The sequence below is a fragment of the Mytilus edulis genome, chromosome 10, assembly GCF_963676685.1.
Source record: "Mytilus edulis chromosome 10, xbMytEdul2.2, whole genome shotgun sequence".
Taxonomy (NCBI): domain Eukaryota; kingdom Metazoa; phylum Mollusca; class Bivalvia; order Mytilida; family Mytilidae; genus Mytilus; species Mytilus edulis.
Genome location: NC_092353.1, coordinates 83,566,855 through 83,580,583, shown reverse-complemented (window position 1 = coordinate 83,580,583; position 13,729 = coordinate 83,566,855). Strand labels below are relative to the sequence as shown.

At 33.7% G+C, this 13,729-nt stretch overlaps 1 protein-coding gene across 26 annotated transcripts in view; it reads right to left on the bottom strand.

Moving 5' to 3' along the window:
- The window catches only part of LOC139492042 (neuron navigator 2-like), a 322,278-nt gene that overhangs the window by 191,632 nt on the left and 116,917 nt on the right, over positions 1-13,729 (bottom strand). Inside the window, exon 1 of one of the 26 annotated variants that reach the window (XM_071280130.1) lies at positions 7,381-7,829. The exons of the other annotated variants lie outside the window; for them this stretch is intronic. Coding sequence (XP_071136231.1) covers positions 7,381-7,458 — 78 coding nt within the window. The 5' untranslated portion in view covers positions 7,459-7,829. Of the gene's footprint in view, positions 1-7,380; positions 7,830-13,729 lie in introns of those variants that run through there. 26 annotated transcript variants of the gene reach the window in all.

Genomic DNA, 13,729 nt, shown 5'->3' with positions numbered 1-13,729 from the left:
AAGACACCCTTGTAGATTTCGAAAAAGAGCAGGCTAATATGCCGCTACAAGGCAGCACTCGCACCGGCAAAGTGGAAAGGGATTAATATAAGTTGCAAAACTTGTTTCCCAATCCACTATAAATAAATATGTTTAAACTAATACACATTCACATTAGAATTAACACTGGCCCCACTGCTTTTGTCATTGAATGGTCAATTTATACTCATTTTTCTTTAACTCAGGGCAGCGACCGGCCCACCACAATTTGAATATGAGGCTGTAACTTAGACAGAACAGTAACTCTTTTAAAAGAAAAGGAAAGTCACCCTCTATGATTTGAAAAGTATAAGTTTCCACATAAAGGTCATCAATGTCAACTTATGACTGCGGCCTTTTAAATATTATATTTTTCATGCCATCCTTTTATACATCATATTCATAATTATGAACAATATTTTCTTTCAACAAAATTGCAGGGCAGTTATATGTATATATAACCAGTGTCAAAAGGTGTTTCAAACAATCCTGGTTGAAAAAGGTGGATTATATACCACTCTCCCTCAAGCCCTAAAGAAAATTATCAGGTGAATAAAAGCTGACATATCTGTTGCTCAAGTTTCTGATAACAATAAATTTTCTGTTCTAAAATACTTGTTCAACAAATATTGTTGATGTTTTACATGTCATAATTTTTGTCAAATTTTGAACCACCCATCTTCACTCAAATGCTCAATTTCCTGCTATTATGTACCAATTATAACTTCTGGGAGTCTTTGAGAGGTGGTCCTGTCAAGGATAACCACATGTTGATACAGAGAAAGACCTTTGATACTTACAGCTCATTAATATGCTTTAAAACATTCAAGTGACTTACATTTTTCAGCCCTACAGAACAAACTTGATATGCCTATAGATGGTGGGAGTTGTACATTTGTTTATCAGAACTTTTGTTATGTAATGTTCCATTCAAATGAATTCTAATTTTTTTTAAATTTGCTTCTACTGAAAAATGAGAATAATTTAATTACTTACTAACCCATTTCTGTTCATCAAAAATGACAAAGAAAAAATAAGGATTGGTAAAAGTGATTGGGCGTTAATCTTTTGGATCAGGTTTTACTGTAGGATAACTTATTTATTACATTAAATGAGTTATGAGTTGTTAGAAGGGGTGAGGTTGATATTACTCAGTGATCTCATTTGAAACATACATATATGTTAGCTAGCCCTAAAACTATTTAAATGGACCCTTGTTTGTAAAGTGGCTTCTAAAGACAAGAGGGGACAATTAAAAGTCTTAGATGTGGAAACATGGTAAAATTTTAAGAAAGGTCAGGAAACAGGAACCCCCCCCCCCACCCCCCGAAAAAAAAAAATAAATAAATAAGAAGAATGCTTTTACATAAATTTTTTAAATGGTATATTTATGGCCCGCCAACTTTGGTCAGGCCATAATTAATTTTTAGCCTTGTCCATCATTCGGTCTTTTCACAAAAACAGTAACTGTTATAGATTTTATCTTTAAGACACTATATATACAGATCTATACACATTCAGCCGATTTTCAGTACGTGAATTCAAGACATCGTTTTTGTCTGTAAAAGTCACTACATTAATTGCTTGATAAACGAATTAGGTATAGACAATTCACTTGGAAACTCAACATATACCCTCACGACACTTACCAAAGAGGAAATCCGGGATAATCATAGGTCTGTTCTTCGTTCCTTTGGTATTTCAACCAAAGACGAAGAACTGGATCTTCCATCACTGTATTGGATACCTAAACTACATAAGTGTCCTTACAAACAACGGTATATTGCTGGGTCTTCCAAGTGCTCCACGAAACCTCTTTCTAAATTATTAACATCTATTTTATCAGAAATCAAAGACGGGCTTCAAAGTTATTGTGAAACTGCCTATTCTAGAGGTGGCGTGAATCAGATGTGGATACTTAAAAATTCCAAAGATCTTTTAGAGTACATACAATCTTACTCTCTTTCATCTTGTAACAGTATTAAAACATTTGACTTTTCTACTCTTTATACAAGTATTCCACATTCCAAACTAAAAGACAAATTGTATTACTTTGCTTCATAAAAAAGAATGGCCAACGTAGATACAAGTATCTTGTCTTAGGGAGGGAAAAATCATACTTTGTAAAGAATCACTCTGATTCAAACAAAAAATTCTCTGAAACCGATATTATCAAGATGCTTGATTTCTTGATTGACAACATATTTGTAACGTTTGGAGGACGTGTTTTTCAACAGACTGTCGGCATCCCAATGGGAACAAACTGTGCCCCTCTACTTGCCGACTTGTTTCTTTATTATTATGAGGCTGACTTCATGCAGGAACTTCTTATGAAGAAAGATAAGAAGTTAGCAATATCCTTTAACTCTACTTTCCGCTATATAGATGACGTTCTTTCACTAAACAATTCAAAATTTGGTGACTATGTGGAACGCATCTATCCCATCGAATTGGAGATAAAGGATACTACAGATACAGTTAAGTCGGCTTCATATCTTGACTTACATCTAGAAATTGACAATGAGGGTCGGTTGAAAACAAAACTTTAAGACAAAAGAGATTATTTCAGCTTTCCAATTGTGAACTTTCCATTTCTAAGTAGCAACATTCCAGCAGCACCTTCATACGGGGTATATATCTCCCAATTGATACAATATTCCCGTGCTTGCATTTCCTATCATGATTTTCTTGATAGAGGTTAACTGCTCACAAGGAAGCTATTAAACCAAGAGTTCCAAATGGTGAAGTTGAAATCATCCCTTCGTAAATTTTACGGGCGCCATCACGAGTTGGTTGACCGTTATAAAATAACCGTTTCACAAATAATATCGGATATGTTCCTTACGTCGTAACTACAATCCCCTTCCCTTTCATGAATGTGACCTACCGAATTAGACTATTTACCGGATCACATAAGCAACACGACGGGTGCCACATGTGGAGCAGGATCTGCTTACCCTTCCGGAGCACCTGAGATCACCCCTAGTTTTTGGTGGGGTTCGTGTTGTTTGTTCTTTAGTTTTCTATGTTGTGTCATGTGTACTATTGTTTTTCTGTTTGTCTTTTTCATTTTTAGCCATGGCGTTGTCAGTTTGTTTTGGATTTATGAGCTTGACTGTCCCTTTGGTATCTTTCGTCCCTCTTTTACAATTTAAATTCAAGTTTGGTTCCCCTTGCTGATTTGTGTCAAAATTCCCACTACTTAAAATGGTTTCAAACTTTTACATCTTACTTTGAGTGGATGTGTCTTTATATAAAACAATGTAAATTAATTCAAGTGTATATTTTTGAACCTGTTGATAATAAATTTGTATATATCTGAACACAGTCTTAAAAGCCAGTGCCTTAGAACAGCTCCGTGACATTATATTCTTAATGGTCATGTGTGCCAATAAAATCTTATAATTTGAAATTTCATTTCAGCTAGAAATACAGACAAATTTGAAACTAATCAACTTTTTATTAAAAGGGAATGACTCAAAGCTTTTCACATGACACAAAATGAAGATTTCCATTTTGTGGTTTTTACTTCATGATCCTATCAATCTATCTTCTTCCCCAGAATCAATTTTCTCTCATTATAAGGTATAACCTCTGCATTACATCATAGTAACATTGTTTCACCATTGTTCATCAATTCGATCACTAATTCGTGGCCATCATTAGTAATTTTTGACAAGATCCATCAATTTAAAAGCAGAATCTGAAACCAGTGAAACATTTCCAGTTAACAATTAGTTGTGTTATTATTTTCTGCATTACTTGGCACAATAATTCTATTGAAAGGAAAATTTTCTGCTATGTGTGTTTTTAATGAGACAAAGTTCTTAATCTACCAAAGTCCAAAAATGTGGCTGACTGACCTAAAGGGAGGACCTGCTCCAGTCACACTTCAGTGATTCCCTATATAAGCTAACAAATTTTTCCCACGAAAGGGGGAGGCCTGGGCCCCCTGGATTCGCCTATGGGCTTCTGATTTGAAACAGACTTGATGATAAAGAATTGTGCATCCCCATACCCCCATACAGTAGTGAAATATAGCACAATAAATAAAAACAAAGTGTTACAAGAGTGCACATGCAGAAATTTCTAGCCTGCTTTCCTGACCATTGACGTTATGTTGATAGTCCTTTAAACATGATAATGCTTTACTGCATGTACAGAGGCGGATTTAGGGAGGAAGTGTGGCATGCCCCCCCCCCCCCCCCCCCCCCCCATTTTAATGTTGAAAATTTGTTTGTTTATATAGGGAATTACCGAAGCAGGACTTATCCAGGAGTATGCAAATTTCTGGATCCGCCACTGAAGTATCACATAAACTTGACATGATCCAAGAAGATGAGATCAAGGTCAGATAAACTAGATCAGGTACATGCAATACAAACATAAAAACATTATTATTAAAAAACAACCTGACAGGCACAATTGAAGATAAATGTTCTACTGTATATAATTTGGGTTATGTCTGCAAAATAATTTCAATAAACAATCTAGTCAAAAACCATAAAATGATGAAGTGGAATTGGTTTACAAGCAAACAGAATAAGAGAAAAAAAAAGTATATACATCACTATGATTACACTTAAATACTGGGGTAAAGAGTGCAACTTAATATATAAAAAAAAATCTGAAAAAAAATGTTCAGTCCCTCAGGTCATTCCCCAGTGTTTTAAAGATGGCTGTTGTAGCCCATAACCAATTTCAAACACTCAACGAAGTAGACCGAAATTGATTTTATTTTAAATATCCTAGATGAAAATCTACAAAGTACAAAAACAATATGGAATGAATCTTTAAGACAGAGATCCTCTCAATATTAAAGATGTACCTCTCTCTATTTACAATCAAAATAGATGAGCGAGGTAATAACATGGATTGTAAACAGATGTTGTGACGTAAGCTCGTAATGAACTGCTTCAACACCTCCATCTTATTTAAATGTTACGAACACTTGTTTTACTTATGACGAATCCTACAGTATGGTTTGGAAATTAACCTTTAGAATATTTCTACAAAAGTCTGCAAAGAGTCATCTATGTTATTTGCTTATGATGTAATAAAAAAAAGATAAATATTTCGATGGTATTTGTCTTAAAGATAGGTAGTGGTGGCCTTGAACCTTCGCTGTTCTACTGGACTTGAAAGATTATGGAGCCCTTTATGCTCAACAGGGGGGGGGGGGGGGGGGGGGGGTTGTCCAATAAAATCAATTTCACTCAGATCACCTGTAGTGGTTTCCACTAAAGATCTGCCTGTTTGCTTAACAGGCTTCTGTTTTAAAAGAGAGGTTGTCAGAACAGAATGAACCAGATTAAATTTAGATGAGACAAAATTAAGTTAAGAAAACAGAAACTAAAAAATTCTTCAATTTTTCCATTTGTAAACCCTAGAATGGTAATCAAAGTGCTTGTAATCACTGAATGGTAAAGACTGCTTTAATTTATCAGTTGGTAGTAAAGTGAATATTGCATTGTATATTGTATATAGGATTGATTTAAGTTGATTCAACTACTATTCTGGACAAAGAAAGATAACTCCAATTTTCAAAGAAAATTTCATAAAGCATTGGTTTTAGGTGATTCAACAATCATTCTGGGCAAAGAAAGATAACTCCAATTTATTGTCTTGAAACCACAAAAATGCTTGTTTTTGGTCCCTTTTTGGCCCATTATTCCTAGACTGTTTGCCCCATAACCCACAAAATATATCCAACCTTCTACTTATGGTATGAAACATTGTGGTACAATTTCAGAACAATTGAAATACTTATACACAACTTTTTGTACTGACACAAGATAAATGCTTATTTTGGGCCACTTTGGGTCCCTAATTCCTAAATCTTAGGGACCAAAACCCCCAAAATCAATCCCAAGCTTCTAAACATTGTGTTAAAATTTTATTGATATCTATTTACTTGTACTAAAGTTATTATCCGGAAACCATCTGTCTACGGACAACGCTGACAACGTGATACCAATATACGAACGCAAAAATTTTTGCAGTTGTATAAAAATATTTCAATAACAATTTTTGATCATACCATCGAACACACGAACGTTATTGAAGAAAAATTTAACTAATAAATAAATTAAGCCACATTTAAGAAATACATCTGAAAATGAAACAGAAAAGTTTTGAACTTTTTACTTGTTTATGCAGTCTTCATTTAAAATTTGCAACATTACAAAACTGGAATGGATACCAGTAACTGCAAGACTTGAGAAGTTAACGAAAAATAACTTTAGGCCTGAAAATTTGAAAAGCAAATAACATGCATTCAATGTTTCTTTTCAATAATTGAAAAATTTAAATAGATTGTTTCATATCAAATACGACTTCAAAAAAATGGAAGATTAAGAGGTTTTCAAAAATCTATTGGCTTAGAAAATTAAAATCTGAATGAAACACAAAAAGTAATATCTTTTTGGAAATTTTTAGATAAGATTTAATCAAAAACATACTTTAACATTCATACCTGACAATTATAATTTGTGTTTATGTGCATATCAACATGTTGCACTAAGGAGTTTTTTTAATCATGTAACTATGTGTATTTATAATACTATACAAAAGCAGCCATAACAATGGAATCCAAGTTTAAAAAGGGCTGCAGTCTTTAAAACCTGTACCTAATACTCTTTCATGGAAATCATGAACTTTCTAGCTGTATATACCATGTATTATCAGCCAGGATTCTTTTTCGTGAAAATCTCTAAAATTTTGTAAGTGATTTAAGTGCCTTTAAAAGTCCTTTCTGATTTGATTTTGATTTGATTTTTGTGTTGTTAATGCTAATCTTAGGCACCACTTTAGGGCTTAATTCGTGCCGGCCAGTTTTTGTTGGTGGAGGAAACAGGAGTGCCCACAGAAAACCACCAACCTTCGATAGGAAAACTGACAATCCTTAAGTCCCACAAGTGGGGTTTGAACTCACAACCTCAGTGTTGATTGGCTAGTAAATACCGTAGAAGCTTCTTAGACCACTCGACCAGCAAGGCCCCAAAGTCCTTTCTTTGTGAATACAATGAAGACCAAAGCTGTTTCTCTTATATATTTTCAAAACTTTTCTGGTAGTGAAATGACTGTTTGAAAATTTTAAAATAAATTGAAAGTATTTACATGTAACTCTGCCACCTTTTTGACCTGTGGTTCAGTAAAAGAGAAAGACGAAAGATACCAGAGGGACAGTCAAACTCATAAATCGAAAATAAACTGACAACCTTATACTGAGCACAGTGCCTTAAACATCATTACATGGTATTAAAAACAAGCACTAACGGAGGCTCAGCCTTATCATATCTATTGAAACCAGTGAGACAAATTCCTCAGACCTTGAAAAAAACAAACAAACTATCTTCTTACCTGACAATTATATTCTATTTGTGTACAAATCTTTGGTTCCTCAGCATCCCAGACGGTCACTATATATTCCAAGACCATGTTACAATGTCAGATGGTCACTATATATTCCAAGACCATGTTACAATGTCAGATGGTCACTATATATTCCAAGACCATGTTACAATGTCAGACGATCACTATATATTCCAAGACCATGTTACAATGTCAGACGGTCACTATATATTCCAAGACCATGTTACAATGTCAGACGTTCACAATATATTCCGAGACCATGTTACAATGTCAGACAGTCACTATATATTCCAAGACCATGTTACAATGTCATTCAAGGTCAAATTTACGTCTTATAATCATTTGTAATCCATTATATAGATTATCTCACTGATTCACTTACTTAAGTGACTAATAATTATTCAAATGCACCATAACTACACTATGCACAAGCAGACGACCAAAATCTTCAATTTCATTGGCTGGCACAAACATCAAAGCTATTGTTTTTATGAATGAATAAAAAAAATTGGCAGTAAATCTTCTGTTACTTCCTAATGGGTTTGAAAGCAAAGTCAACATTTAATTATGACAAATTTACTATTTCAAGCAAGATATTCCCCCTGATTACATTTCAAAATGCAACAGCATGCAACTATAATTGCTATTCAAGTGTTTAAAAACTTTATCTCTGATTTTAGAATATCATATCTGTGGAATTTAGCCACCTGTTCTGGAATAGAATTTTACATTTGTCAATAGAATATGCTTATGGTAACCAATTGTATACATACAGATGCAAAAAACAAAAATTCTCCATTTTTTTCAAAGTGTGTTTATTCAACACTTAATCTTAATGTGGAAAATCTCCTAAATTACCAGTAAGCCAAATTAAAATTCATGAGCATGTGTAAATGTGACCACCCAAAATGTATTGTAAATCAAACTAAAAGTATAGTTTTTCTACTTCAACTTGCTTTTTACAAAGCAGCAATTATACATATTCTAAACAGTCAGAAGTTTTTTTCTTTATTGCAGGGGCAAACCCCAGGCCTGAGCACAAAGCATGACAATTTCCATCCCCCTTTTCTGGCTTAAAACAAAATGTTTTATTAGTTCAATGTTTTGATTTGAACCTCAGAAAGGTTATACACTTTTAAAAATCTGGGTTCTATATATGGTAAAACACACTGTTGAATGACTAAAACTGGCTAACGATTATAACTCTGTATCATAAAAATTATTTCCACAGATTTCAAATAGATATAGGAAGATGTGGTATGAGTGCCAGAGAGACATTACTCTCTATCCAAATGAATGGTTTCAAGTTTACACAAGCAGGGGCGGATCCAGCCATTTTAAAAAGGGGAGGTTCCTAGCCCAGGACAAAGGGGGGGTTCCAATTACACGTCCCCATTCAAATGCATTGATCGTCCAAAAAAAAAGGGGGGGTTTCAACCCCCGGAACCCCCCCTCTGGATCCGCGCCTGACAAGTTTCTGGTGCAGGTTTTAAGTTTAAAGACCAGTTCAACTGTTTAAATCTTGTGACATCCAGGTCAATGACCTTTAAGTGTCCCTGCTGTGGAGTTATAGAGGCCAAACCAAAGAAAATAACTGGAAAAAAGTTTACCTCCAAAATTAATACAAACAGCTGAGAAAATATTAATGCTTGAGACTTTTTTATAATCTGCCAACAATAGCTGCCAGATGTTTCTAGATAGAGGCACCCAAACATTTAACCTTGGGAGACAGTAATCTATGCTGGAGTAAGAAGTATTGTATGTATCTAACAGATGTTAAGGACAAGACAATATGCTGTCAACAACAATACAGTGATAGAGAGATGACGAGAAAAGAGAAATAGCAAAACTGCTTGATTATTAAAGAATGGAATTATGATGAGTATAATATCAACCAGATGTCCAGGACAAGACATTCTTCTGACAACAGTAGTGACAGAGATAGAGAGATGGGAAGAAAAGAGAAATAGCAAAACAGCATGAAAAAATAAGAACTGTTGGCTGTTTTAGATATAAACCCATAGTCAAAGTCAATATATTTATGCTGACAACAGCAGTGACAGAGATAGAGAGATGAGGAAAAAAGAAAAATAGCAAAACTGCATTTATGATGAGCACAATTTAATCAACCAGATGTTGACACTTTTATATCTGAGATACTATGCTGACAATATTAATAAACCTTTAGTGTTGGCAAACCAAAAATGTGCATGCTTCTACGCCAAAAATGACAGAGCAAAAAAAGCACATGTGTACAAATGAAATAAATGATTCACAATTAGTTATTTTCTAACTGAAATAATCTGTTTTTCCTGTTATAACTGGACCAATCATGAGATGTTTATAGGTTTATAGTCTTCAATTTAAATTTTTACTGGGAAAAATTTTCCTGTTCTTTTTTTTCTATTATAAATTAAATTCAAATTTGAAATCTCAATAATTTGTTTTTGTAAAGAGTGTAAATACAGCACAAAGTGATGACAGTTATGAACCCTTTGAATACATACATTTTCATCAAAGCAACAGTCATATCAATAGATTGAACAATAAAATACAAATCTAAGAATTTATCTTCCAATACCTCATCACTTTTAAATAAAATAAGATCTACAAATTATAAAGGTGCATATCAAATGTAATCAAGCACCTGCAAAAACTACTTTATGATTCAAAATGCACCATGCATGATAGATTTATATTCTTTTATTCTGATCCCAAAGAAAATCAAAATTTAGGCACAAAGAAAAGAAAACACTAAAAAACATATGAAGATAAAAATTGTGAGACAAATGTACTTTTATAAAGCATTTTTAGATGTCGAGCGAATCTCAGCATACAGTTCAAAAATACAATCACAAAAGCTTTTACAACAAGAATGTGTCCATATAGTACAAGGATGTCCCACTCACACTTTTATTTTCTATGTTCAGTGGACTGTGAAATTGGAGTAAAAACTCCTAACTTCACATTTAAATTAGAAAGATCATATACCATAGTGAACATGTGTATTAAGTTTCAATATGATCCAGGACTTTAAATTCATCAAAAATATGTTAACAAAAAGTTTTAACCTGAAGCGGGACAGACGGACCAACAGACAAATGGACAGACGAACAGACCCACAGACCAGAAAACATAACGCCCCTCTACTATCGTAGGGGCAAAAAAATGTGTGAATAAAAGCTGATGAAAAAGGACCATTATTGGATGGCAAATAAGTCTCCAATGCAAACAAAGTGAAATTTTATTCTTAAGTCATGTGTATTGAGCCTTTTCAAGCCTTTCATAAGGGTAGGGGAGCATTTAACATGGTGTCTGTAACAGTAATGCTGTAACCGAAATTGTTAGAACCAGCATGGTTAAATGGAACATGAAGCACTTAGACAATTAGTGGACACATTTGAACCAAGATCTAGCTGTTGAAGAAACAATATCATTCCTCAATGGCTTATTGAATGTCTGAATGTTAATGTAGTTTTAAATGATAACACTTTCATCCTGTAATCAGTAAATAACCTAACCTTTGCAGAAAAAATTAAATATGAAAACATATTCTGACATTTTCCACCAAACCCTTCCCTGATTTAACCACTGCTTATCATGTGTGTAGATAATTCGTTTAATTTAAGATGACACTAGGTGATCTGGTTCCCTTTTGTTATGGGTGATCTGGTTTCCTTTTGTTAACTTACTGGTACACTTTTAAGTCTGATGATTATTTTTGGCTTCCTGATCTCTTCTGTCATAAACAAATTTCTGTCGGAAATTAAGTAATTGATGGAAGTTGGGTTCGGTTGGCATTTAATGTACTTAAATTATAAATGTGTCTTGCCCACTTGAAATATAACATTTATTGTTCCTGTTCTTTCGTCAGTGCAGTTAGTGAAATTGCTATGCACCAAAACTTCATAATAATAATTAATGTGCTACCAATTAGTTTTTTTTTTTTTTCTTTTTAGGGGACTGAAGTATATCTAGTTTACTCTGGCCCAATTCCAGATATAATAGGATGACAACAACTGGTGTCTATTTAGTTTTATTTAAAAGTATAATTTTATTTCTGTAATAGCTAATTATAACAGTAGAATAAATAACTTTCATGCATGCTAAATCATTTCTTATTTAAAATGTTTTAAACAAGTCATTTTTGGTCTTTTCTAGCTTGCTGTTTGGTGTGAGACTCTGTGTTGAAGGCCATACTTTGACCTATAATGGTTAACTTTGTATACACATTGAGACTTGGACGGAAAGTTGTCTCATTGGCACCAATACCACATCTACTGATCTCTATATACACTTTTAGAGTTTATTGACATTAGGGTATTTGACGCTTGACAATAAAAGCCAGTACTATAGCAGTTCTAAACCCCTCAATAGGCCCATAGGCAGGAACTTCCAAAGGGGGTTTGATACAATCATACTAACTTTAACAGTTACAATTCAAACGGAACATCACATTTAACAGTGCTTAATGGTTTTCAAGGGGGAGGGGATTCTCTACTAATACCTCAAGCCCCCTCGCTTTGGGTTTCCCTCATATATGACAGGAAAGGTCTGATTTAAAATCATTAAAACAGTAGACTAAGCTTCTATTTTTAATAGGATAAACAAAATTTGTGCAAATATTTAACATAATATACAATATACACGATATAAATTATTATGCCTCTGACTCAAGCTTACATTTTCATTTCAAATAATATTTCAAAAACAAATGAAATGGAAGAAAAAGTCGATTAATGTAATAAAAAAAGATAGAAAATATTGTGGAAAAGGGTTAACCTTTGTATAGAGGGGGTAGGAGGGGTCCTGATCCTGAAATCCCAGGCTTTATTAAAAACATAGAATCCCAAGGTCCTGAAATTAAAGGAATTAAAATCGGACATCCAGAAATAAGAAAAAAAGAATTCCAGGATCCCGATAGGATCAATCCTGAAATCCTGAGCTTAAAAACACCCGATCCTGAAGTCTCGATAAAGGTCCTACTCCTCCCCGCTTTTGTAGATCTCTTTTAATAACTGCCAAATTTTAATTTTAAACAAGCAAACACAGGAAGTAACAGTCTTCACGCCGAGTGGCAGCCCAGGCTGGTAAAATTGCTCACGGGCCTGTAAAAATCAGACCTATAGGCAAACAGAATCTAATTAAAAAATTTTAAAAATTGAACTGCGGGCCTGTAGATTAAGCATGCATGAAGACTGAAGTAAACCTTCTGAGAAAAATTCTATTACCAAAGAAACACAACATATATCATGTACTCTACGAAGTGCAATATGCTTCAATCAACAAATTTTATAAATCCATTAGCCATGTTAGCTGATCATTTGTTTATGAAGATGAAAAGAAACCATCTGGAGTTGTACTATAAAACAGTATAGATGGTCAATAGATAGTGAAAGTCTTTATTTGTTTAACAGATATAAAAGCTTTGCTGGTTTTCTGGGATTGTCTATACAGATATTAAACAAGCAAATGAAATCACTTATTGTTCAAACAACTTCAGCATTGCCTTTGTTAAAGTTTGTTTATACAACTTACAATATGTAAGTAAGAAAATTTGATATAATTGAAAAATGAGAAAACTGTACAACAAAATGACCAAAGACTTCAATGAAATTAGAAGTATTATTTAAAGCAACTATTATAAGGTCAGTGTGTAGCTTATACTGCAAAGCACATAAAGAACCCTCACTTGCCTCAGAGTGCGATACCTCTTTGAGGGATCTATGAGGAGGCCTGTTCCTAGGCAATCTTCTGTCCCTGTATTCTCATTTTCTATTGACATTTTTACTCCCTTCAAATGCTGCAGGACTCTCTTACATGTACCCTAATGTGTAATAATTTACTTTTCATTGGTACCTGTCTTCTCTGATAGAGGAAATGGATACTTTATCACATTTTTGCTTTTTCCAAAGTTACTACAAGCCGATGAAAAAAAAATAATTTGTTAAACATCTTAGTTGGGAATTCCTTATAAAAATGAACTATCCAGCAAACTTATTGCTCTGATCATGCCAGATTTTGAATTTTATATCAATAAAATTCGACTTTGACTTTGACTTCGTATTTGAAATAAAAAAAGTCATGAAGTTGAGTGCTCCAAAATATCCTAATATCATATGCTATAACAACACAAGTTGAATGGGGGAATGGGAAAGTCAATTTGTTTAAAAAAAAAAAAAAACTATAATGCATAAAAATGCTGTTTTCTACCATCTTAGTCACCAATTCAGACAACAGCTACAAATCAATTGTAGAAAGACAAAAAGTTTGTAAAAGTCTCCCTCTACAGCATCATCCTATGTGTAGCCATTGATCCATAGATGTACCTTAAACA